At 46.6% G+C, this 26,292-nt stretch overlaps 1 protein-coding gene across 2 annotated transcripts in view; it reads left to right on the forward strand.

Annotated features, from left to right (window-relative positions):
* Positions 1–21,498, forward strand: part of LOC115087730 (CD209 antigen-like protein C) — an 85,698-nt gene extending 64,200 nt beyond the window's left edge. For both annotated transcript variants that reach the window (XM_029595250.1, XM_029595251.1), the window contains 2 exons: positions 3,355–3,461; positions 20,818–21,498. In XM_029595250.1, the coding sequence (XP_029451110.1) occupies positions 3,355–3,461; positions 20,818–20,965 (255 nt within the window). In that variant the 3' untranslated portion in view covers positions 20,966–21,498. The remainder of the gene's footprint in view (positions 1–3,354; positions 3,462–20,817) is intronic.
* The last annotated feature ends 4,794 nt before the right edge of the window (positions 21,499–26,292 follow it).

The following is a 26,292-nucleotide window of genomic DNA, read 5'->3' on the forward strand; positions in this document are numbered from 1 at the left end:
GAAGGCAATCAGGATCGGGAACCAGGAACTGAAGAGGCAACGAGTACTCGACTAGCGAGGGGACCTATTGCAAAGGCAATTTGAGAGAGCGGGGCCCAGGCTTATATACCGGATCCCTGCCGATGACATCATCCGGGGCTGCAGCCAGGTTCCCACTGCGGGCCCTATTTAAAGACTAGCTGTGCACGCACGCCTAGGGAGGGGCGCTTTGCTGGTTGGGACGGCGTCTCTCCACGGGCCACACGGAGAGGCCCGACACGGAGCATCAGGAGCTGCAGCAGAGCCGGAGGCACCAGGGGCGGCCCGAGGATGGAGCCGGTGGCCCACAGTCGCCAGAGACGAGGGACCAGATACTGGATTACTTTGAAAGAGGTAAGGGGGCCGAGCTGCGGGTCTGCCGCATCCGGCGCACAACATATACAATCAATTTCAAAAATATCAAATAACATACATCCATAAAAAAATGTTAGTAACTTAAACAACTTATAGATTTAATCTAATCAACTATACTTATAAACAAGTAGAAGGCAATTGACGTATATACTATTTGTGTATCAAAAACATATATAGAATATATACATAAAATAATACCAATCATCATACACACATACAATATAAAGCTAAATCCCAGCAACAAACACTTCAATTCTTCCTAATGCAAGGCCAGAAAGAGGTATTGGTTCTTAATTCTTTTAAATACTAAAATATCTTCCTGAGAAAACAATTAGTTCTTTAATTCCTCACATGCTAGTTCTTCAACACCACATACATTTTCATACGTTTGTTAACTTCTCCTTCATCTGCTCCCAATTTTAGGAACCTTCGTTCCTTGTAAATAGTTACCCAGTTTCTGTTTGCTGATGTTCTTCTATTGTATGCAAAGTTTACTGTTCTATGTAATGGCAGTGCCAAAAGTTCTGTTTAATGACACTGTCAAAAAGTTTTAGTTTTCTGGAAACCGATACGATGTGCAAACGGCTATCGGTATATAAAATCATTTAAATAAATAAATAAATAAATAAATAAATAAATAAATAAATAAGTGTGATCATATGGATATGTAAATTCCTCCTAAGGGAACAATCAGATCTTCAATTCATCACATAGATCTTCATTTGGGAGATCATCCCTGAATGTATATTCTGAAATATAATCCTTTATTGAAAAAAGAAATCCGCCATTGAAATCTCCCATTATTACCGCACTACCAATTTGGTTAGCTTCCCTAATTTCTCTTAGCATTTCACTGTCTGTCTCACCATCTTGGCCAGGTGGACGGTAGTATATTCCTATCACTATACTCTTCCCCAACACACAAGGGATTTCTATTCATAAAGATTAGATCGTGCATTTATTCTCATGCAGGATCTTTATCCTGTTGGACTCTATGCCATCCCGGACATAAAGCGCCATCCCGCCTCCCAGATGCTTCTCTCTCTCATTGTGATATAATTTGTACCCCAGTATATCCTCCTTCCACCATATCTCTGAGATGTCAATTAAGTCTATGTCATCATTCACTGCTATACATTCTAACTCTCCCATCTTACTTCTTAGACTTCTGGCATTACCATACAAACATTTCTAAGTGTGTTTTTTGTGTGTATTTACACTCTGCTTTTTAATTGTTAGGGATAAATTGGAATCTTTTAACCCAGGTAAGTTTTTAATTATAGGCACTTGGATTACTTTTCTTATTATTGGAACCTCACTGTCGGGATGCCCTAATTCTAATGCATCATTAGTATTCTTTGAAGATATCTCCCTCTGAACCATGCGCTGCTGAGCAACTGTTGCCTTTCCCCTTTGTTCTAGTTTAAAAGCTGCTCTATCTCCTTTTTAAAGGTTAGCGCCAGCTGTCTGGTTCCACCCTGGATAAGGTGGAGCCCATCCCTTCGGAAAAGTCTCCCCAGTTCCTTACAAACCGAATCGCCTCTTCCCTGCACCATTGCTCATGCACGCATGGAGCTCTGCCTGCCTCTGGTCCCCTGCTTTAAGATCCTGGTAAATGGCTTTCTTGCCACGTAGGGGAAGGTTCCAGCAGGGAACATTTCAACAGCTCAGGCTCTCCTGCTCTCGGGAAAGTGCTGAAATTCTCCTCCAGATCCCCTTGATCTCCCAGGCTCCTGTTTGTGACTCTGGCTCTTTTTCCCAAAGCCTGAACTGCTCAGATAACTTTCAGCAGGTTTCTCCATAACTTCCCCGAAACTCCACAGGACAGAGGGAAGAAAGAAGAAGCTCAGTCTACACTGGGTTCAGAGGAACCCAGGTCGGACTGTGCAGCAAGTATTTCTTCACCAGCCTCTGGCAATTAACCCTGTGCCTACTGGTTGCTTCTTTGTCCTGATGTAGGCACCCAGTGCAGGCGGTAACTGCTTACAATTGTTGGCACAGGGGCTAAGGTGGAATTTGATGCTGGACCTCCTCTTTCCCCTTTCTTTACTCCATGAAGGAGCACCAAGGAGGAGATTAAGTCTACCTCAGTATTTAAACCCCTCCGTGCACACAGATGTAGTGCAGCAGTGCCAGAACCGACTCATCCTGTCCATGAGGACTGCTGATCATATGTAAAGGCCTGAGGAGGGATTTTTAGCAGTGGCAAGTTCTGGAAATCACCTAGGCCAATGAAATAAGGTGCATTAGGCTCTGTGCGTGTTCTTGTGTGCATAACTTTACTACCAATGTAACGAGGAGTAAAACTGGAGCCATAAATCAGCGCTCCTCCATGCAAAGCCCATGTTAATGAGGTCATTGGCTTTTGCTCCCCTGGCTTAACTCCTGTTTTCTTAATGCTGGAAATGTAACTCCTGGTCAGAGATGGAGTAAAGTGTCTGAGGCCGGTGTTAGTCTAAGGGGCTGAACCTCGGGTTCCTGTCCTCAGGATTAATGCAGAGAAAACACGATGTGTCTTTTGTGCACATTATGTGCTCCTGCCTCATTCTGTGTGCAAAATGCTTGGGGGCACAACTTCAGATGCTCCTAAATTCTGTTTTGTGTGCATAAACATTGACTTATGCAGGCCAAACATTGTTTGTGTGCAGAAATTATGTTTTGTGCTACTATATTTTGGTTTGTGTTTATAAGTCATATATCCTAAGCATAAACCGCATTTTTATGTGTGCTATTCACTTTTAGGTTTGCATGCTTTTTTAAACTCTTGATGCATTTACATACTATTAGCTTCCTGCATCGGGAGTTAATTTTCTTTAGCACATGAAGAAAATGCGTGCCATGCTGATATTCCACGTGCATTTTTTATTCATGTCTTACTGCAGTGGGAAGAGGGGTATTTAGAGCTGAATCCACATTTAGGTCCTATCTCTGTTTGTACATGTGTTTTTTCCTTTCACTTAGAGTTATATCAACAAGAAAACTGGATCCACACGGAGATGGCTTGGCCTACATGACACGGAGAAGGAAGGAGAATGGATATGGGTTGATCAATCTCCTTTAACATTTACGTAAGTAGCAGAGCCAGATAGTTAATTCAGCTTTGCTGAATTAACTATCTGGCTGCCTTCCAGCTCCACTTCCCAGTTGTCTGCACCCAAAGCATAGAGCTGTACATAGATAAACAGGGGTGGATTGTAGCAAACTATCAGCCCGGGGTATTTTTTCAAAACCAGACCATAGAATATTTGTCTGGCTCCCTCATGCATTTTCTGTGCCACATATGTTTCAACAGCTCCTGAAAGCACGTCAAGCCAAACTTTGAGATGTGCATCATGTGTCTTGAAGGCTGGCACAATTGTTCAAAAATATCTCCAGCACAAATTTCTCTCATATAGACAGACAGACAGACAGACAGAAGCTGGATTCCTGGCCTGGTGTTAAAGTCTCTTGTCAACCAATAGCTCTTGAACCAAGCAATGAGGCAGCCAGGGCCGGTGCAAGGGGATTTGGCGCCCTAGGCGAACCTTCTTCCTTGCGCCCCACCCCCCGCTCGCGCCGCCACCCCCTGGTCTCGGCCCCGACTCCTACCTCATTCTCGATCACGCCCGCTGACTGGGTGGTTTTCTGGGTCGCGAGCAGTTTGGGCACTGCTTGTGACCCGCCAAATCTCCACTCCTCTTTGCCACCGCTTGCGGCCCCATATGACTCGCACCCAGTGGCGCACTAAGGGTCTCCGGCACCCAGGGGCCAATGCATTTGTGTGCCTCTCTAGCATCCCCCCCATAATCCTTCTTTTACTAATGCTTAAGGTCACAGAAAATCAGTGGCGTTTCTAGACAGAAGAAGTTTTTTTGACATTTCTTCATCACACCCACCTCTATAGCATGGATCCTGCTTTAAAATTGGTTATAAAAAAAAAGTGTTAATAAAAAGTCCAAAGGGTCTTCTGCGTAATTTAAAAAAGCTGGCCAGTTTCACACTTCTAGTAAAACTACTATAAAATTATTTGATAGCCTCATTCAACTAATTCTATGTGGCTATGAGAGTGAAGTCTGGAATATATAGGAAGGGACAGAATGTCAATATAAATCCTGCACCTTCAGTTCTGTAACTCTGTGCATCCACTGAAATTCCCCCAAACAATGGAGCTTGGATGTTTCCCTTACAGCTCATCATACTAAAAGATATTTTCAAATTCTGGTGTCACCTCACAGTAACAGCAGCACAAACACCTTCCACTGCCAGGCACATTGTGAACTAACACAAAACCCCGCAAAAAAGACACTCAAAATCTATACTGCAGTCCCATCGTAACATAACAGTAATAACACCAAGGACTCAAACAACAATAACCCTACCTGTGAAAAAGCAAGGGTAAATATTACACTGGGTCCTAGAATACCAATACACCACCTACTGAGCAAACAAAACAAACCCGATCTATAGATCCCTATACAGACACTATGTACTAGCAGAATCTCTCATCATGGTCTCACACACACAGAGCAGAGACAGACCCTCACTAAATACAGAATACAAAATAAAGGAGCACAAATTAGAAAAAACTCAAATGGAAACCCCAAGAAGCCAGATTCTGTGTCTAACAATGGAAAAACAGAACCACTATTCCTCATAAAACAAATAAAATCAAGAAACATAAAGCATCAGTTATAATAGTAAAACCATACTAATAAAAGAATATTTTAAAACTACTGATAAATAGAATTTCTATTAATTTTTTACAATTTCCCAAACACCAATAAAATATTTCAAAACAGCACATATATCAAATAACACCCAATAATTAAAACTAATAAGGATTTTAAAGAGCCCCTGCTGTCCATATGTGGGAGCTCTTGATTTCAGGTCTCCCTGATATTTTGAGGATTAGGAGGTTATCCTCTTTCTCTCACACATACTCACATGTCCATTCCCTCTCACACATACACTGTCACATACATATACATCCATGCTCTTATACCCACCATAACCTCTCGCTCTCACAGATACTGACCCACTCTCAGGCTCTAAGACACTCTCTCCCCCTCCACACACCCCCACACACAAACTCTTTCTCCCCTGGATTTTCTCATACACACTCATGCTCTCACTCTCATGGTTCCCTCACATACACACAAACACACACACCTAGGCAAGTTCCCATCATTCTCACACAAACACACACACCCAGGCAAGCTCCCAGTCATTCTCACACACACACACACACTGACCCCCAGGCAGGCTTCCATTCCTTTTCACACCACTCCCTCACCATCCCCCAGGCATGCACACATTCATTCTCACACACACAGACCCCCAGGCAGGCACCAATTCATTCTCACACACACATACACCACACACAGGCAGGCACCTATTCTCACACATACAAACCCCAGGAAGACACCCATTCATTCTCACACACATACACCCCCAGGCAGACCCCCATTCATACAAATGCACACACTAAAGGAAAACCTCCTCTCTTTCTTTTGCCAGCAACCTCGGAGCCTCTCTCATTCCTCTGCTGCCACTGTCACTGATGCCGCATGGCTATTGGGGAGGTGCTGATTGCTGCTACTGGCACTGAAGCCCATTCTGCTGCCTCCTCTGTGCAGGCCCCATGGACTTCCACTTTCTCCATGCTGATCTCGTACATTGTGAGATCCGCATAGAGAAAGTGCTACTCTTGCACATTCCCAAAGATTACATGTACCAATCAGTAAAAAGTAATTTTTATTTTTTTTTACCTTTGCTGTCTGATCTTAGCTTTCTAATCGGTTGGTCACAGGCTTTTTTTTTCACCTTCCCTTTCTTATTTTTTTGTCAATTCCTTTTATATTGTCTTTTTTTCTATTTCTTTTCTCTCCATCTATCTTCTTCCTTCAAACACACTGTCAGGTTCTCATTCTCACATGCTCTCTCTCATACAATTGTTCATACACACAGTCTCTCTTTTGCACATGCTGTCTGACTCTCACACACACACAGGCTCTCTCTCACTCCCACATGCTGTCTTTCTCAAGCAGGCTCTCACTGTCACATGCTCTCTCTCACACACACACACACAGGCTCTCACATGCTGTCTCTGCAAACATTCAGGTCCTCACTCCCACACAATCTCTCAACTCATCTCATACACGCACACACACACTCTACAGATCCTCAGCCTCTCTCTTGGCTCTGGGCCTCTTCTTCACGGGTCGCCGCAGGATGGGCTCTGCAGCGGCCCTGATCTTCTTGGGCCGCCCACAATGTGGGATCCGTGGCAGCGGCCCTGCTACTGGGCATCCTCCTCTTCTCAGTCCGCTGCGACTTGAGATTCGCGGATGACTATAAACGCTGCTCTTCTTCTGCATGCAGCTGATGCTCCTCCTCCTTCTTGCCCACGCGGCTCCGGCAACATTTTCTTCCGGGGCTGCATGGGCAGGAAGGAGGAGGAACATCTGCAGGTTTGGAAACGACCTTTTTCTTCGGGCCGTGGTGACATGAGCTCCACCACGGCCCTGCCGATCTTCCTGCTATGTGTGTCCGGCACATAGCACAGCACAGCAGTAGTTCACTGCTCAGCCGCCAGTGGGATGAGGTCCACCGGCGACCACATTGGCTCCCCCTGACATCCCCTCGGTATACCACTGCTCCGCGCCCCCTAATGCTTGGTGCCCTAGGCCCAGGCCTAGTTCGCCTAGTGCTTCCACAGGCCCTAAAGGCAGCCACACTGCCAGCAATGGCTCAGACACGCACACACACAAACACATTCTGCTTTTGTGCTGCTGCTCATGTGCTCACTCAGTGAGTGACCCCCCCCCCCAGCACTGACATATCGTTATGTAAAAGATTTGCTTGTTTGCTGCCAGCCCTTCCCCAGCCTGCAGCAGTACTTTCTCTTTCCCATTGTTACTTTCTGTGTGTCTTGAACTAATAGTGGGCCCTTGGGTCAAGGTGAGTGAAGACTCCACTCACAGGGAGGAACCCTGTGGGCCCTTACCACAACAGGCAAGGTCTCAGCAGTGATGGACAGCAGAGGAAACAACTTTATTATACAGCCAATGGTGATCCGAGGAGCGGATCAACAGAGTCAGTCCAAAGAGAGAGTGACCTGCAGCTGGTCGGTCCATTAGTAATCTGCAGCGTGGAGTAGTTTGATGAATACCTTATCTAGGCATAGCTTGTGCTGGCAAATCCAGTAGAGGTTCACAGCGTGGGGTAGGCCAGTAGCAGAAGGTAAATTGCACAAGGCTGGAGAGATCCGGTAGTGGCCCGCAAGTGGGGTAACCCGAGGATCCATGCCACAAAGGTAGACAAGCAGGTTCTGTACTCACGCTGGTACTGTGGAAGTAGATGAATGATCAGGCACCTGAGGAGGTCCGGAACAAGAACAGCAAGGGTCGTCCAAGGACAATGCAGGAACTCAGTGGAACAGAAAAACAGAAAGCAATGGCTCTCCGAGGAGCAGATAGCCCTGAGTGTGGCAAGGCCCCCGAGGAGTGGGTACCTAGGTCACCCAGTAGGAAAGTGAGACGAAATCTCAGTGTGGCAGAAATATCAGGACAGGAATCCTTGCTAACTCACTGGATGAGAGAGAGAAGAGGCCTTAAATACCCCAGCAGGGTAATGACATCTGGAAGGTTGACCCAGGGTTTCCCGCCCTGGGCCCTTTAAAGAAGAGGCTGTCGTCGGTGCGTGCGTCTAAGCAGCGTCAGGGGCAGGGCTTAGACGGTGGCGGCGTTCCTGCTGTGGAAGAAGGCCTCTGGCTCGCAGAGCAGGCTGCACGGGAAACCACCGCGCTGCTGACCTCAGCCCAGAGCAGACAGTCGGCTGCGAGGAGAGGTGAGCATGGTTGACCATGGTTCCATGGTTGCGTCAACCCCACCTCGGCCCAAGGGTCCACCTCCAGCGCAACAGAGATAACTTATCCCCTTCATCTATGGAATCGGTTTGATATCCAGACTGCGCCTACTAAACTGGATAGCATGTGATTTTTCTGGATTTACTTTCAGTTTGTGATGGCATAACCAATTGACTATGTCATCAAGGCCTTGATTAAATCTAGACATTTCCAATGGTGAATTTGAATTTAATAAAATCTGAAACCTATATATCATCTGCATGTAAGTGACAACTAAATTCCCAGTCTTGAATCAAGGCTAAAGGGGATTAAAAACCAATTGAACATAAGTAGGAAAGGTCAGAATCTTCAGGTTACTCCACATGTTAGCCCCATGACGTCCGACACTTCTTGACCCCAACCTACTTGTGCCAGCTATTTCCAACTCATTGAGTCATAAAAGAAAGAGATGATGGTCAATGATATCAAAAGCAGAGCTTGTGTCAATCAAAACCAAAATTGCATTGGTACCTCTATTAATATTTATTTATTTTATTTTATTTATTTTATATATCATCAATCTGTAAAACCAACTAGATGGTGTACAGTTAAAATACAAAGAGTTAATGAGAAATACAATAAGATTGGTTAAAACAGATACAAATTAAAATTAAAATGAAAGTAAAATAAAGTACATAAAGCAAAAATTAAAAGTAATCTAAAGATAAAGATATTTTAAAATAAAATAAAGAAAACAAAAATTAGGACTAAGAAATCAATAATGTTTGTTTTAAAGAAAACAAATATATAAAAAGACACTTCTGACCATTCTTTTCCACTGATAGCATTGCATTAAAAAATCACCATAGGCATATTCATCCTGATTTCATTAGTCAGTGCTATCAGTACTGTTTTGGTATTATATATTCTCTAAAACCCAGATTTCCTTGAATGAAGTGCATTGACTTTTAATCAGTACAATCAATCAGTACAATCAGTGAGTTGGGGAACTACTACCTACCCAGTTACTTTCATAATGAGAGATAAAATAAATATAAAATTCTGATATCCCTTCAATAACAGTAATACAAACTCCTGCCATCATCAGATATAATGTTTAATGTTTAATATATTTGATAAATTGCCTTTCCCTGTATGTACCCAGATCAGTCCAGACTGCTGGGTTATGCCTCCCTTCCAGCAGATGGAGACAGAGAAAGTTTTATTGACGCTGCTACTTTACCACGTGTGCCACCTGCAGTCCCTCAGTATTTCTCGGTCTCCAGCAGATGGTGGATGGGTACAAAACCTGCAGTTCTGCAGTCTGGACAATTTTTTCTTTTTGATCCTTCCTCCCGAGGGGTTTTGAATCCTAATGGGTTCTTCCCTGTCTGGTCGAGTTGGACAAGTCAGGAGTTGTTGACCGTTTTGTGTGCTCGGTCCTTGCGCTCATGGGGTGTAAATCTAGTGGTCCAGATCCCTCCCCTTCACCAGGCCGCTGAGGCGGCTTTAGGCTTGGGATATTCTTTTATGCTGAGGCAGTCTATTCCTCTTTGAAGCCTCTCTTTCCCAGCTTTGAGGAGTGAAATAAAGTTTAAAAGAAAAAAAAAAGAGAGTTTAAGGCAGTAGCACAGCTTTGCTGTGCAGATGGCTTCCTCCTCATTGCTTTGGCAGCTGGTGTGTTTGTTTTTTATATTTGGCTTGTGCTGAGGCAGGTTTTTTCCCCGATTGTGCTCTCAGGCAGCTTTTTCCACAATCGTGATGGGCCATGGGTCAGTTTGCTGTGCGTGGAGCTCGGTGCAGTCGCATCTCAACCGGCTTGGTTTGCGCGCTGGATGTTCTGAGAGTGGAGAGGGTTCCTCTGAGGGCCTGGCAGGTGCAAAACAAATTGGAGGACCACCGCTTCTGCTCCTGCATCACTTCGGGGTTCGAGCTGGGGTGCTGATCCCTTCCTGCTCAACATGTGAACGGCGGCCATTTGGATTTGCTTTCAGCCATTCCCGTGCCATCGGGGGTGAGGGAGGGGTATGTTCCCCCACATTTGCTCCATCCCGTTCTGTCTCCAGGCACGACCCTTGAGACTTGGAAGAAGAAGAGGGGTCCATACTGCTGGTCCCTAGCTCCTATCCTGTGGGGGCTGGAACATCAAGACCGTTTTCAGTGGATTTTGTGTTGCTGCTGCATGAGGCTTATTTGCCAAGCAGCAGGCAGCTTGTGCTGGTGTGGAGCCTCGGCCCCAGCCACCTGAGGGGTGTTCTCTAGGACCAAGGCAGGATCGTTCTACTAGAAAACATGTTTCCCTTTCCAGAGATTGTTGGGTCCGCCTTCGGGATCAGGCCCAGGTAGGGATGAGTCAGAGGATTCTGACAATGCCCCAGTTGGGACAAGGGGATGGTCTGGAGGGGATCCCGGTCCCTGAGGGGGATGACCCGAAGGTAGTCCGACTTTTTAGGAAGGAAAAGCTAGATGCCTTATTTCTTCTGCCTATTCGTGTGCTTGGGGTTAAAATTCCCCAGGAGGGCTCTGATTTGGAGGGTGCGGATCCAGACCTGGATGGGATGCAGGCTCCCCTGATGGTCTTCCCATATCACAAACTGCTGAGGAAGCTGGTGGAAGCAGGGTGGGGAACTCCCGAATCCGGCTTAAAGTTGGGAAGGGCCATGGCGAAGCTTTATCCATTGCCGGAACAGACGTTGGAGCTTTTTGCCCTTCCTAAGGTTGATGCTGCAGTTTTGGCGGTTACCAAAAAGGCAACTATCCCGGTGTTAGGATCCGCGGTGCTGAAGGACGTGCGGGATCATAAATTGGAAGCACACCTCAAGTGGATTTTCGAGGTTTCGGCTCTGAGTTTGTTCCATTTTTATGCAGCATGCTTGTCTGCGCTAGTGCAGCAGCTGCAAGAAAGCCTGCCGAAGTCGGGCGAGGAGGCAGACAGGGTCGAGCGTGCTGAGGTGGCTGTGGCTTACGGGGCGGATGCTCTGTATGATTTGGTTCATGCGTCATCTCGGATTATGGTATCTGCGGTTGCTCTGGCTGCGTGACTGGTCGGCGGACGTGTCCTCCACGTCGCAGTTAGGCTGGCTGACTTTTAAGGGTCGGCTCTTGTTTGGTGAGGACCTTGAGAAGTCGATGCAGTCTCTGGGTGACAGTAAGGTTCTCAGGTTACCGGAGGATAAGCCTAAGGGCAAGAGATTTTTTTTCAGGTGCGTTCCCGCTTTCGAGGTAATAGGAGGACTTGTCCGGCAAGAGCAGAGCCAGGTCCGCAAAGGCAGTTTTCTCTTCAGGGACAGTCCTGGGGTCAGCCCTTTCATGATGCCCGAAGACAGGTTGCCCCCCAAGCCTAAATGTCGGCTCTATATATGTAACAGAGGCTATTCCATTCTTTCATTTCCATTCCCAAGCTAGCAGGGATCCTCTGTGTTTGCCCCATGCCCCTTTGAATTCCTCTACAATTCTTGTCTTCACCACCTCTTCCGAGAGGGCATTCCTTGCATCCACCACCCTTTCCATGAAGAATTATTACCTGACATTGTTCCTGACATTGCTCCCTTGGAGTTTCATATCGTGACTCCTAATTTTCAACTTCTTTCCCATCTGAAAATATTTGATTTTTGTGCCTCATTAATTCCTTTCAGGTATTTGAAGGTCTGTATCATATTTTTCCTGTCTCTTCTCTCTTCCAGGGTAAACATATTAAGGTCCTACAGTCTCATCTCATATGACATTCTGTATCGACCCCACACCATATTAATCTGTGACAGGATGCCTCATACCCTTTCACCAGCCCTGCACCTCCCCTTGGGCCTTCACCCACCTACTCCCTTCCCCCAAATACCCTTTTTTACTCCATATGTGGATCCAAAGTGCCTAAATGTGGCAGGAGCGAGCCCCAGGCATTCCTGCTCCGTCTGCCCGTATGCAGAAATAGCGCCAGCTGGATATGTGGCTAGTGCAGTTTAGTTGTATGGAGCTACTTCTGGCTTCTGCCCTTTTTATATAGGGGCAGGTGAGGCATGAATGCCTTCAGATTGCTTCTACTCCATTTAAGCATTCTGGACCTGCAGAGAGGATGAGATGGGTTGGGGGAAGGGGAAGGGGAAGGTTCACTTTATAAGAACATAAGAAATTGCCATGCTGGGTCAGACCAAGGGTCCATCAAGCCCAGCATCCTGTTTCCAACAGAAGCCAAACCAGGCCACAAGAGCCTGGCAAGAACCCAAACACTAAGAAGATCCCATGCTACTGATGCCATTAATAGCAGAGGCCATTCCCTTAGTTAACTTGATTAATAGTAGTTAATGGACTTCTCCTCCAAGAACTTATCCAAACCTTTTTTAAACCCAGCTACACTAACTGCACTAACCACATCCCCTGTTGAATGAAAAAGAAATTTCTACGATTAGTCTTAAATGTGCTACTTGCTAACTTCATGGAGTGCCCCTAGTCCTTCTATTATCCGAAAGTGTAAATAACTGATTCACATTTACCCATTCTAGACCTCTCACGATTTTAAACACCTCTATCATATCCCCCCCCCCCCCCCTCCAAGCTGAACAGCCCTAACCTCTTCAGCCTTTCCTCATAGGGAAGCTGTTCCATCCCCTTTATCATTTTGGTTGCCCTTCTCTGTACCTTCTCCAGGGTAACTAAATCTTTTTTTAGATGCAGCGACCAGAATTGTACACAGTATTCAAGGTGCGGCCTCTCCATGGAGCGATACAGAGGCATTGTGACATTTTCTGTTTTATTAACCATTCCCTTCCTAATAATTCCTAACATTCTGTTTGCTTTTTTGACTGCTGCAGCACACTGAGCCGACGATTTCAATGTATTATCCACTATGATGCCTAGATCTTTTTCCCGGGTGGGAGCTCCTAATATGGAACCTAACATCGTGTAACTATAGCATGGGTTATTTTTCCCTATATGCATCACCTTGCACTTGTCCACATTAAATTTCATCTGCCATTTGGATGCCCAATCTTCCAGTCTCACAAGGTCCTCCTGCAATGTATCACAATCAGCTTGTGATTTAACTACTCTGAATAATTTTGTATCATCTGCAAATTTGATTATCTCACTCATTGTTTTCCTTTCCAGATCATTTATAAATATATTGAAAAGCACCGGTCCAAGTACAGATCCCTGAGGCACTCCACTGTTTACCCTTTTCCTCTGAGAAAATTGACCATTTAATCCTACTCTCTGTTTTCTGTATTTTAACCAGTTTGTAATCCACAAAAGAACATTACTTCCTATCCCATGACTTTTTTGTTTTCTTAGAAGCCTCTCATGAGGGATTTGTCAAACGCCTTCTGAAATTTCAAATACACTACATCTACCGGTTCACCTTTATTCACATGTTGGTTCTTGAGCCAATTGTTCTATAAAGCAGTCATTTATTACATCCAGGAACTTTATGTCTCTAGCAAGTCCTGATGTTACATTTACCCAGTCAATATTGGGGTAATTTAAATCCAAATGTAGAAGGAGCGAACCCTTGCACATAAGCAAGTATCACGCAACAACACTGGTGCAAGATCAAGATTTAATCACCACAATTTCTATGGTGGTTATTAGCAATTACAATAATGGAAAGACTCAATTTTTTATAGTGGCAACTCCATGCGTTCAACGAAACAGAATTTGAACAGGTCCCCCGACACGGTCCCGTGTTTCGCTGGGCTGCTTCGGGAGGGACCAGGGATATATTTTAATCTAAGACATAAAACAAATATCAGTGAGTATAAACAATGGTGAAGAAAGGCTACACAGTACCGACCTTTACAAATGTACATACCTTTATGAAAATACCCGGAGCGCGCAAGCTCACACAGGTGTAGGGCATTTAAACACAGAAAAGGCGCGAACGTGACAGCTCTCGCGAGAGCTGTCAACTTACAGCTGGTCTCGGCGGATCCGCACAGTGGATACCCAGTGGATACGCATGTTAAAAACTCGAATAATTGAACATTGTTCTAACATTCGTTTACACAGACTTGATGAACCCCTGGTGTCCCACTGGCTTGAATGCGAACATACCATCTCTGATCTCTCCTTCCTGGTGATCGAGGTTGTGCGCCGCCCTCCCCGGGGAGGCAACTACCCCGAGATCCTAGGCAGGAGGGAGCAGAGATGGATCTTTATTCTAGACACGGTAGCCCCCTCTGGCCTCAATAAAGAAATTGAGTGGTACCTGTTTTATTAGATGGGTATCCACTGTGCGGATCCGCCGAGACCAGCTGTAAGTTGACAGCTCTCGCGAGAGCTGTCACGTTCGCGCCTTTTCTGTGTTTAAATGCCCTACACCTGTGTGAGCTTGCGCGCTCCGGGTATTTTCATAAAGGTATGTACATTTGTAAAGGTCGGTACTGTGTAGCCTTTCTTCACCATTGTTTATACTCACTGATATTTGTTTTATGTCTTAGATTAAAATATATCCCTGGTCCCTCCCGAAGCAGCCCAGCGAAACACGGGACCGTGTCGGAGGACCTGTTCAAATTCTGTTTCGTTGAACGCATGGAGTTGCCACTATAAAAAATTGAGTCTTTCCATTATTGTAATTGCTAATAACCACCATAGAAATTGTGGTGATTAAATCTTGATCTTGCACCAGTGTTGTTGCGTGGTAATTTAAATCCCCCATTTATTAGTGCACTGCCAAATTGGTTAGCTTCCCTGAATTCTCTTAGCATGTCATCATCTGTCTGACCATTTTGTCCAGGTGGACGGTAGTACACTCCTATCACTATACTCTTACCCAACACACATGGGACTTCTACCCATATAGATTCTACTGAGCATTTAGTCTCTTGTATGATCTTTATCCTGTTGGACTCTATACCCTCCTGGACATAAAGTGCCACACCCCCACCAAGTTGATCCTCCCTATCATTGCGATATAATTTGTACCCTGATATAGCACTGTCCCATTGATTATCCACCTTCCACCAAGTCTCTGTGATGCCAATTATATCTATCTCATCATTTACTGCTGTACACTCTAACTCTCCCATCTTACTTCTTAGACTTCTGGCATTGGCATACAGACATTTCAAAGTGTGGTTTTTGCTTGTTTTAACAACCTGCTTTTCAGTACTTAGGGATAATTAGGAAATCTTTAGCTCAGGTGATTTTTTTATATATAGGCACATGGACTACGTTTGCTTTTATTGGAACCTCTCTGTTGGGATGCCCTAACTCTCCTGTTTCATTAGTATCCTTCAAGGATACATTCCTCCAAACCTTGCACTGCTGAGTGATGGTTGGCTTTCCCCCTTGTTCTAGTTTAAAAGCTGCTCTATCTCCTTTTTGAAAGTTAGTGTCAGCAGCTTGGTTCCACTCTGGTTAAGGTGGAGCCCATCCTTTCGGAAAAGTCTCCCCCTTCCCCACTTTGTAAAGTTTAGATTGCTGGACTTTTTCAGCAGGGAAAGGAGGGTTCATGATAGAGTCTGAGACAGAGACAGAAAAGAGAGAGTGTGTGAAACTGAGAGATTGACAGAGACAGAGAAAACGAGACAGACAGAAACTGTTTCTTTTGTGGGTTGTTCATTGGAAAAACAATAAATTTAGAATTTAAAAAGTTGAATGAGGAGGGGGTAGCATTGTAATTGTTTGCAAAGGGCAGCAAAAAGGATAGCTCTGGCCCTTGAGCCAAAACTGGAGCTCCTGTCTTAGGACACAGGATGCAAATAAATACCTGCTAATAAAAGAAGATAAGAGCATAAGAAATTGCCATACTGGATCAGACCAAGGGTCCATCAAGCCCAACATCTTGTTTCCAACAGAGGCCAAACCAGGCCACCAGAACCTGGCAAGTACCCAAAAACTAAGCAAATTCCATGCTACTGATGCCAGTAATAGCAGAGGCCATTCCGTAAGTCAACTTGATTAATAGCAGTTAATGGCCTTCCCATCCAAGAACTTATCCAAACCTTTTTTAAACCCAGCTACACTAACTGCACTAACTGCATCCTCTGGCAACAAATTCTAGAGCTTAATTGTGTGTTGAGTGAAAAAGAATGTTCTCCGATTAGTCTTAAATGTGCTACTAGCTAACTTCATGGAGTGCCCCCTAGTCCTTCTGTTATCCGAAAGAGTAAATAACCGATTCACATTTACCTGTTCTAGACCTCTCATGATTTTAAACACCTCTATCATATCCCCCCTCAGCCGTCTCTTCTCCAAACTGAATAGTCCTAACCTCTTTAGTCTTTCTTCATAGAGGAGCTGTACATCCCTTTTATCATTTTGGTTGCCCTTCTCTGTACCTTCAGAACTATATCTTTTTTGAGATGCGGTGGCCAGAATTGTACACAGTACTCAAGGTGTGGTCTCACCATGGAGTGATAGAGGCATTATGACATTTTCCGTTTTAATCACCATTCCCTTCCTAATAATTCCTAACATTCTGTTTGCTTTTTTGATCACCACAGCACACTGAGCCAAAGATTTCAATGTATTATCCGCTATGACACTTAGATCTCTTTCCTGGATGGTAGCTCCTAATATGGAACCTAACCGTGCAACTACAGCTTGGGTTATTTTTCCTTATATGCAACACCTTGTACTTATCCACATTAAATATCATCTGCCATTTGGATGCCCAATCTTCCAGTCTCATAAGGTGCTCCTGCAATTTATCACAATCCGCTTGAGATTTAACTACTCTGAATAATTTTGTATCATCTGCAAATCTGATTACCTCACTCGTCGTATTCCTTTCCAAATCATTTATAAATATATTGAAAAGCACAGGTCCAAGTACAGATCCCTGAGGCACTCCACTGTTTACCCTTTTCCACTGAGAAAATTGACCATTTAATCCTACTTTCTGTTTCCTTTGATTGAAAAGTAATTGTGTACTCGTCACCAGTTCCCATGTACACACCAGACTTAGAGTTCCTGTGTACTTAGAAACATAGAATATGACGGCAGAAAAGGACCAAACGCTTCTTCCAGTCTGCTCCGCAAGCCTATGGTATCATCTGCCACGCCAGACAGGTCTCACCATACAGGTCTCTCCTGTTCCTGCATACATGCCTGACTCAGAGTTCCCTATGTACCCATCACCAGTTCCTGTGTACACACCTGACTCAGAGTTCCCTATGTACCTTTCACCTGTTCCTGCATGCATGCCTAATTCAGAGTTCCCTGTGTACCCATCACCAGTTCCCATATAAACTCCTGACTCAGAGATCTCTGTGTACCCATCTACAGTTCCCGTGTGCACACTAGGGATGTGAATCGTGTGCCCGATCGTTTTAATGATCGGGTTCGTCTGGAGGGAGAAAAAAATCTGATCGGCATGATTATTTTAGGGAAAAAAATCGTTTTACCGAATAGTGCGCACTAACGGAAGGTTAGTGCGCACTAACCGCGATTTAGTGTGCACTAAGACGTGCATGCTTGGTGCTGTCCCCATGGCCATTTTGCTACCAGATATAGCCAGAAAGAGAAAAAAAGTGCCAGCAGGCTGCAGCAGTGACAGTGCCAGCAGTAGCCTAGCCAGTAGCCAGTCTAGCCTCAGCCTGCTCTTTAAATTTAACCACTGTGAGTATAATAAATTAATAATAAAGTTTTTTGTTTAGTTTTTCTATAGTATGTTAATACTTTGAAGCTCAGGTTGCAAGTTTCTTTATTAAATGTTTTGTTTCACTAAAGTAGCATATTAAATAGAGAAGTACTTAATTTCCTTTTATGTAAAGTTTCTTTAGTTTAAAACACAAAGTACTTCATTTTATTTTATTCTACTCTAGTGAAAAAAAAGAAGTTTAGTTTAACACAGGAACTGCAAACTTGAGCTCAGTGAATGGGGGGGGGGGGGGGAGAGAGGGATGTGAAGGGGGAGACAGCCCCTGCATTCAGCAGCTCTGATTTTCTGAAGAGATCTGTCTTCAGAGACCAGGGAGTGGGACTGCTTGGCCCTTCACCTCCCCCTTTCCCTTCCCTTCCCCTTCTCTCTCCCATATACCAGCAGTGAAGGGGGAGACAGCCCCTGCATTCAGCAGCTTTTTTTGTCAAGCTACCAACCGTTTCCATTTCCCATCCCCCATATATTAAAACATCACCTCAGTGGGAACCTTGGTAACATCAATAAATGAGAGGGCAGCCAATAGGAATACATATTCATTCCTAACTGACTTAACTGACCTTAACTTGACCTGAAAAGTGCCAAATTGTATCATTTTCTGTTAGTGCGCACTAACATCCCGTTAGTGCGCACTAAGACGATTAATGATTTTTTTACGATAAATCGGGGGAATTTCTATTGTATCGCACTCTTTAACGATTAATGACGATTTAAAAAATATCAGACGATAATTTAAATCGTCAAAAAACGATTCACATCCCTAGCACACCTGACTCAGAGCTCCATGTACCCATCACCAGTTCCCATGTACACACCTGACTCAGAGATCCCTATATACCCATCACTAGTTCCTATGTACACACCTGACTCAGAGTTCCATGTACCCTTCGCCAGTTCTCGCATAAATGCCTGACTCAGAGTTCCTGAGTACCTCTCACCTATTCCTGCATGCATGCCTGACTCAGAATTCCCTGTGTACCTGTTACTAGTGTACAAACCTGACTCAGAGTTCCCTATGTACCTCTCACCTGTTCCTATATACATGCCTAATTCAGAGTTCCCTGTGACCAACTCACCTGTTCCTGCGTACATGCCTGGCTCAGAGTTCCTGTACTGTCACAAGTTCCCATATGCACACCTGACTCAGAGATCCCTGTGTACCCATCACCCGTTCCCGTGTACACACCTTATTCAGAATTCCATGTACCCCTCTCCAGTTCCCGTGCATACACCTGACTCAGAGTTCCTTGTGTACCCGTCGCCAATTTCTCGCATAAATGCCTGACTCAGAGTTCCTGTGTACCTCTCACCAGTTCCTGCATGCATGCCTGACTATCCTGTATACCTAACTCAGAGGTCCCTGTGTATCCATCACCAGTTCTAGTGTACATGCTTAACTTAGAGTTTCCTGTGCATCTCTCGCTTGTTCCCATGTAATCTCCTAACTCACAGTTAGTTCCCTGTATACCTGTTATCAGTTCCCGCACACCAGCGTTTCCCATGTACTGCACAGCCTGACCCATAAGACCATGCAGAACTGGGGATTAAAATGGCACTCATCATGCAGCAGTGACACCCAGCGGCCAGACTGCAGGTCCACCTGGATGGGTTCCAGAGGGGGAGCCATGGTCTGTGGTTCCTGGCCAAGCACCGTCACTGCAGTAGCTGAGAAAAAAAAATCTCCAAGTAGCTGTGTTATGTTCGTGGACCCTTGGGCTGGTGGAACAGAAGATGGAGTGCTGTAGAAGTCCACAGCAAAATGTCCCAACCAGGAGGCGGTCCGGAAGCTCAGTGCTGGCTGACGCTGTGGTCTACTGTGAAGTCCTTTGCGACCAAGGACTTAGACCCTCACGGGACGAATGGACAGTGTTGGACTGGAGAGGAAGAAGACTCTTCGCCCTGGAGACCGGTACTCCTCCGGGAGGAGCTCTTAGGAGTCCAGCCGCTGGGACTTTAGGAGATTCACCCTGGAAGCCGAAATCCCCCCAGTAGGAGCCCGTAGGGACACGGCCGCTGGGACTTAGGCGACTTCCTGGCGATGCGGGTGGTCCGGATGCAGGCGCCTCCTGCAGGTCGTGGTTCCGGACGGCTGGCGCCTCCAGCAGGTCGTAGGAAATCCAAAAGTCAGTCCAGGAGTCGAAGTCCAAAGGTGGTCCGCAGCCAGTCCAGGGGTCGATATCCAGAGAGCGGTCCGCAGCCAGTCCGGGGTCGGAGCCAGAGAGCGATCCAAAGCCAGTCCAGGAATCAGAGCCAGAGAGCGATCCAAGCCAATCCAGAGGTCAGAGCCAGAAGAGTCAACAGCAAGGGGAAGGCTGAAGCAGGACGAAGGCAACCAAGACCACAGCAGGCACACACCAACTCCAGGAACCTTGTTGCAAGGCACTGGAGAGCTGTAGGAGCAGGGTAGAAATACCCTGGGCGTCTGACGTCATCCCAGGCATTTCCCGCGCTGGCCCCTTTAAGAACCAGCCCTCTTCGCGCGCCCGTGCATCTAGGGGGCGGGGCCAGCGACGGAAGTCGGCAGCGTCTCCGACGCTGTGCAGGAGCCGCGGCAGGCAGCGATTCCGGCTCTGGAGTGTGCGGGGCTCTTCTACCCGCCCGGAGCTGCCTCGGGGTAAGCGGGGGAACCGGGAGCCGACCCGGTTTTGTAACAGCTGTGGACGAAGCTCATTTCAGCAGATCCTAGGCCTGGTTTTGATTAAGCTGGAAAGAAAGTAAATCCCTTAGATCAGTTCCTGTACTGTCACTGGGATCTCCTGGCCCAGTGCAGAACCGAGCCTTCTGCTGATGTGGATGTGCGGTAAGTCAGATCTTACCATAGATCCCTGGTGGCATGGGATGAAGGGGAAGGCGTATTATAAAAAGCTCAAATTCAATATTATTTTTGGATCGTTCTGGTCCAATAAAAAATATCATAGGCAGCCCAAAAGAAAGAAGCCATTTTTCCCAATCCAGCTACTCAGACTCTGCGCAGTGTCACTGGTAATAGCGTTTTTTATTCCTTCAGAGCTTGGAGTGAAGGCGAGCCGAACGACGCTGATGCCCTGCGAGGGGAGGACTGCGTGGAGGTGATCGGCTATGGGACCTGGAACGATGGACCCTGCACTCTCCCGCAGAACTGGATCTGCGAGAAGTCCATGTCCTCGCCTATCTAGCTTGTGCAAGCCACCTCTCCCACATATTCACCTCTAACCGAGCGTGGCTTGATCAGCACCTGGGACTCAGCTGTAGTGTGGGAAGGGAGGCTCTGCAGTTCGCTGGAGGGTCGACATTCCCAGCTTGTTGCTGGTGTGTGCTACGATTGTCCAGCTTAGCTGCGAAGAGCTGCAGAATGACATCATGGGATAGGGTGCATCCTGGGAGATGTAGTACAGATAGGCAGGCCATTCCCTAAGACATGATAATTCAGCCCAAAGCTTTTAATATGCAAACAGTAAGCAGCTTTCATTCCAGAAAGAAGTGCAGAGCAGTAACATGTAATCCGCAGGCTAAGCTCAGACATGCTAGTAATGTAATCAGACAGCATGCTTTCTGTGCATTCATTATTGGGTGAGCTTCCAGCTAGCTTAGCTTCAGGTTCTAGTTTGTTATGCTGTGCCTGGTAAGACAGGATGCATGAGTCAAGAGAGCATGCCATCCAGGATCCTTCGCTTCTACAGAAAACTACTGACGGGAAGGGGGGGGGGGGGGGGCATTGAACCAATCAAAAGAGGCCTTATCCCTTTATATAATTGGAAATAACAAATTATAACAAAGGTGAATACCTTACTTGTTATATAAAGTTATTGCGTATATGATGCCATGTTTCTGTACAAAGTGTATACTTTGATGTTTATTTTGAAAAGTCAATAAAAGATAAATTTAAAAAAAAAAAAGAGGCCTTATCCCAATAAAGACTGAATTCTTTATGTAGATTATATCTCACTCTGTGTATCTCACTTCCAACCCCAGACAGCGCAATCAGCACTCCCTGTGATACCCGCACACTGAGACAGCCCAACCCCAGACAGCATAATCAGCATTCCCTGTGACACCTGCACACTGAGACTGCCCAACCCCAGACAGCACAATCAGCACTCCCTGTGATACCCGCACACTGAGACAGCCCAACCCCAGACAGCATAATCAGCATTCCCTGTGACACCTGCACACTGAGACTGCCCAACCCCAGACAGCACAATCAGCACTCCCTGTGACACCTGCACACTGAGACAGCCCAACCCCAGACAGCACAATCAGCACTCCCTGTGACACCCGCACACTGAGACAGCCCAACCCCAGACAGTGTAATCAGCACTCCCTGTGACACCCGCACACTGAGACAGCACAACCCCAGACAGCACAATCAGCACTCCCTGTGTCACCTGCACACTGAGACCTCCCAACCCCAGACAGCACAATCAGCACTCCCTGTGTCACCTGCACACTGAGACCTCCCAACCCCAGACAGCAAATTCAGCACTCCCTGTGACATCTGCACACTGAGACTCCCAACCCCAGACAGCAAATTCAGCACTCCCTGTGACACCTGCACACTGAGACCTCCCAACCCCAGACAGCACAATCAGCACTCCCTGTGACACCTGCACACTGAGACTCCCAACCCCAGACAGCACAATCAGCACTCCTTGTGACACCTGCACACTGAGACTCCCAACCCCAGACAGCACAGTCAGCACTCCCTGTGACACCTGCACACTGAGACCTCCCAACCCCAGACAGCACAATCAGCACTCCCTGTGACACCTGCACACTGAGACTCCCAACCCCAGACAGCACAATCAGCACTCCCTGTGACACCCGCACACTGAGACTCCCAACCCCAGACAGCACAATCAGCACTCCCTGTGACACCTGCACACTGAGACCTCCCAACCCCAGACAGCACAATCAGCACTCCCTGTGACACCTGTACACTGAGACTCCCAACCCCAGACAGCACAATCAGCACTCCCAGTGACACCTGCACACTGAGACTCCCAACCCAGACAGCACAGTCAGCACTCCCTGTGACACCTGCACACTGAGACCTCCCAACCCCAGACAGCACAATCAGCACTCCCTGTGACACCTGCACACTGAGACTCCCAACCCCAGACAGCACAATCAGCACTCCCTGTGACACCCGCACACTGAGACTCCCAACCCCAGACAGCACAGTCAGCACTCCCTGTGACACCTGAACACTGAGACCTTGCAACCCAACACAGCACAATCAGCACTCCCTGTGACACCTGCACACTGAGACTCCCAACCCCAGACAGCACAGTCAGCACTCCCTGTGACACCTGCACACTGAGACCGCCGAAACCCAAACAGCACAATCAGCACTCCCTGTGACACCTGCACACTGAGACTCCCAACCCCAGACAGCACAATCAGCACTCCCTGTGACACCTGCACACTGAGACCTCCCAACCCCAGACAGCACAATCAGCACTCCCTGTGACACCTGCACACTGAGACTCCCAACCCCAGACAGCACAATCAGCACTCCCTGTGACACCTGCACACTGAGACCTCCCAACCCCAGACAGCACAGTCAGCACTCCCTGTGACACCCGCACACTGAGACTCCCAACCCCAGACAGCACAGTCAGCACTCCCTGTGACACCTGCACACTGAGACTCCCAACCCCAGACAGCACAGTCAGCACTCCCTGTGACACCTGCACACTGAGACAGCCCAACCCCAGACAGCACAGTCAGCACTCCCTGTGACACCTGCACACTGAGACAGCCCAACCCCAGACAGCACAGTCAGCACTCCCTGTGATACCTGCACACTGAGACAGCCCAACCCCAGACAGCACAGTCAGCACTCCCTGTGACACCTGAACACTGAGACCTTGCAACCCAACACAGCACAGTCAGCACTCCCTGTTATACCGACCAAAACACATGTCCTAACAAACACATACCTGATAGCACCCACGCATGCAGATTTCTTGTAGATGAAGACGTTATCTGCTACCCTCCAACGCAGGAAAGTGCGCCCAAAGGCTGAACGTCTGATGCACATTCTTTAACACCAGCTCCATAGGTGAAGTAAAGTTAACTCACAGTCAAGGGCTCATGAGAAACATTTAAAAATTCCTCCTCTGTGTTGCAATAAATGTGTCCTCCACCCTGACTCTTAAATTTACTGCTTGTGGTGGAGAAAAATATCTGACTATTGATTTTATCAAAAAGAACTGCACTTTTCTTATGGCCGCACGATTTAGATCCCCCTAGCAATGAGCGCCTGATATAATAATTTCAACACCTCAGCAAAACAGCCAAAAAGAAGCCCGATTAAAATCGACTCTCATGCTGAGCGCCCCTGGCACTTGTGGGTGCCCGAATCAGTAAGCTCCTTTGTGCACTACAGACGCACAATTCCCCCCGTAGCGCGCCCTTTCTTACACTGGCCAGATTTCCCTCCCATTTAAATACTGCATTGGGCGCATAGGGAATGCGGCTTTGCCTGTGGTAGGACAATGGGCGCTCATTAGGAATGCGCGTCTTACTGCAGCGGCCCCTGTAGGTTTTAAGCAGCATTTTAGCACGCATGTATCTGCACAGATTTACCACGTTATGCAACAGGGCTTATAGGAGCCGATGCGATATCATGCACGCAAAAAACATGCACAGCCACGGGTTGGGAAAATGGACGCTCATAAACTGAGCTTCCCTTTTCCTAACCTGACCGCTGTCAAGTTTGTTTGTTTTTTTTTTTTCATGTTGCAGCTTTCTGTGGGTCTTCCTGCTTAATATCGCAACGATATTAAGTAGGAAAAGCAACATAAATATTGTATTTTTTTGCTCTTCTGAGCATGGCTTGGGGTGCTTCAAAACTGAACACCAGCTCTGGGCTGGTGTTAATTTTTGAGGGTCAAAATGTGCATCTGCATGCAAATCCCATGTTAATAAATCTATAAGGGTCAGACTACTTTGCGTGCAATTTTGTAACATTTACAAATTAGTTTTACTCCACCTCTGATCCAAGAGTTATCATTCCTGCTCCTGCAACACTCGCTTACCCCAAGGGTGCTGACCTGGCAGTCCTGCTCGCCCGAGATCAGACCTTGCCGCCGTGGCCAGAGCCCTGTGTCTGAGGCCCAAAATGGACCGCAGCTCACAGCACCAGAGGACTCTCTGTATTTTGCCTGGGTCGGCAGTGCCTGGGAATGGGGTACACCACAGGACTAAAATTCGAGGACACAGCTGGAGAGATTGTGGGCAGTGCGCCGCGGTGCCCCTGCTGCTGGAGGGAGCAGGAGAAAGAGGAGCAGCAGCGCCCACTCCCACCTTGCCCCAGCCGCAGCACTCGGGGCTGAAAAGAGCCTTCCGGATCGACTGCCGCCGGAGCCTGAGGACGTGGCTGACCCGATCGGCATCTTCAGTTCCAGCTTCCCTGGACTCCTGAGCAGTAAGAAAGAGGTGGCCAGAGAACAGTGGGGGCCAGAGAGAGAGGTACAGCAGAGGCACTGTAAAGGGGGCACTGCATGTAGGACCAAGCCCCTAGGACATGGCCATCTGAGGGCCTCAGACAGGGCTGCACGGAGTTGCTGTCTGCCTGCTTCCTTGTGCTGCCCTACAGTGTGAGTGCGGTGTCAGGCAGCTTGGATCCCTAGGCCTGTTTTCACTCTGCGTCTCATTTGCATCCTGCAATGAAAATGAAAGTCCATGCAAAAAAACTGATGCAGGTTTTAGCGCTTGTTTTATTACATCAGCCCCTAAAAGGGATGCCTAACAGGGGATCCACCCTTAAAGCCACCTCGCAAACTCGGCCGGCTTCCAGAAAAAAGGTCATTAAAATGTTGTCTTCACCCTTACTGCATAAATGTTTGGGATACACAAAAGGGTACCCCTGCCTCCCCCAGAGCCTCCAAATAATTAGGGATCTCTTCTCTGTGGTGTTTAAGGTTTATTTGGTTTTCTATATTGTCATATTAGTGGGAACCTTCATAACGGTTTACAAACATTTAGCAAGGAAAGTACAATAATGATATAGTAAAGGAATGATAACAGCTATAATATATATCAGAGGTAAAGCATTGGTAATAGCAGTTAAAATCTAAAATATTGTTGACTAAAATATATAAATAATCAGAGGCCAATAACAAATCATGGGAGCGCAGTTAAGTAGCAAACCTATGAGTTAAACAAAACGAAATGCAAAAGTTGATCACTGCTTTTCTGATACACTCAGCATGTCCAGTACCATCTGCTTATCCGATACCGTCTTTGTAGGCTTGTCGGAATAGCCAAGTTTCAAGTAGTTTTTTGAAGAGCATAGTGTCATTTTGAAGCCTTATGTTTTCTGGAAGTGAGTGCCATAGGTATGGGCCAGCTGTTCAAGTCGCTCTTTCTTTAACTGTTGTGAAGTTAACCCTCTCTCTTCACTGAAAGACCATAGTTTTTCTGAAGATTATGTCCAGCCCTGCAATCTAGAAGTGCCAGAGGAGAAACGTACTCTCCCTTCCTCTGAAGAAGGCAG

Source organism: Rhinatrema bivittatum, chromosome 3, assembly GCF_901001135.1.
Source record: "Rhinatrema bivittatum chromosome 3, aRhiBiv1.1, whole genome shotgun sequence".
Classification (NCBI taxonomy): domain Eukaryota; kingdom Metazoa; phylum Chordata; class Amphibia; order Gymnophiona; family Rhinatrematidae; genus Rhinatrema; species Rhinatrema bivittatum.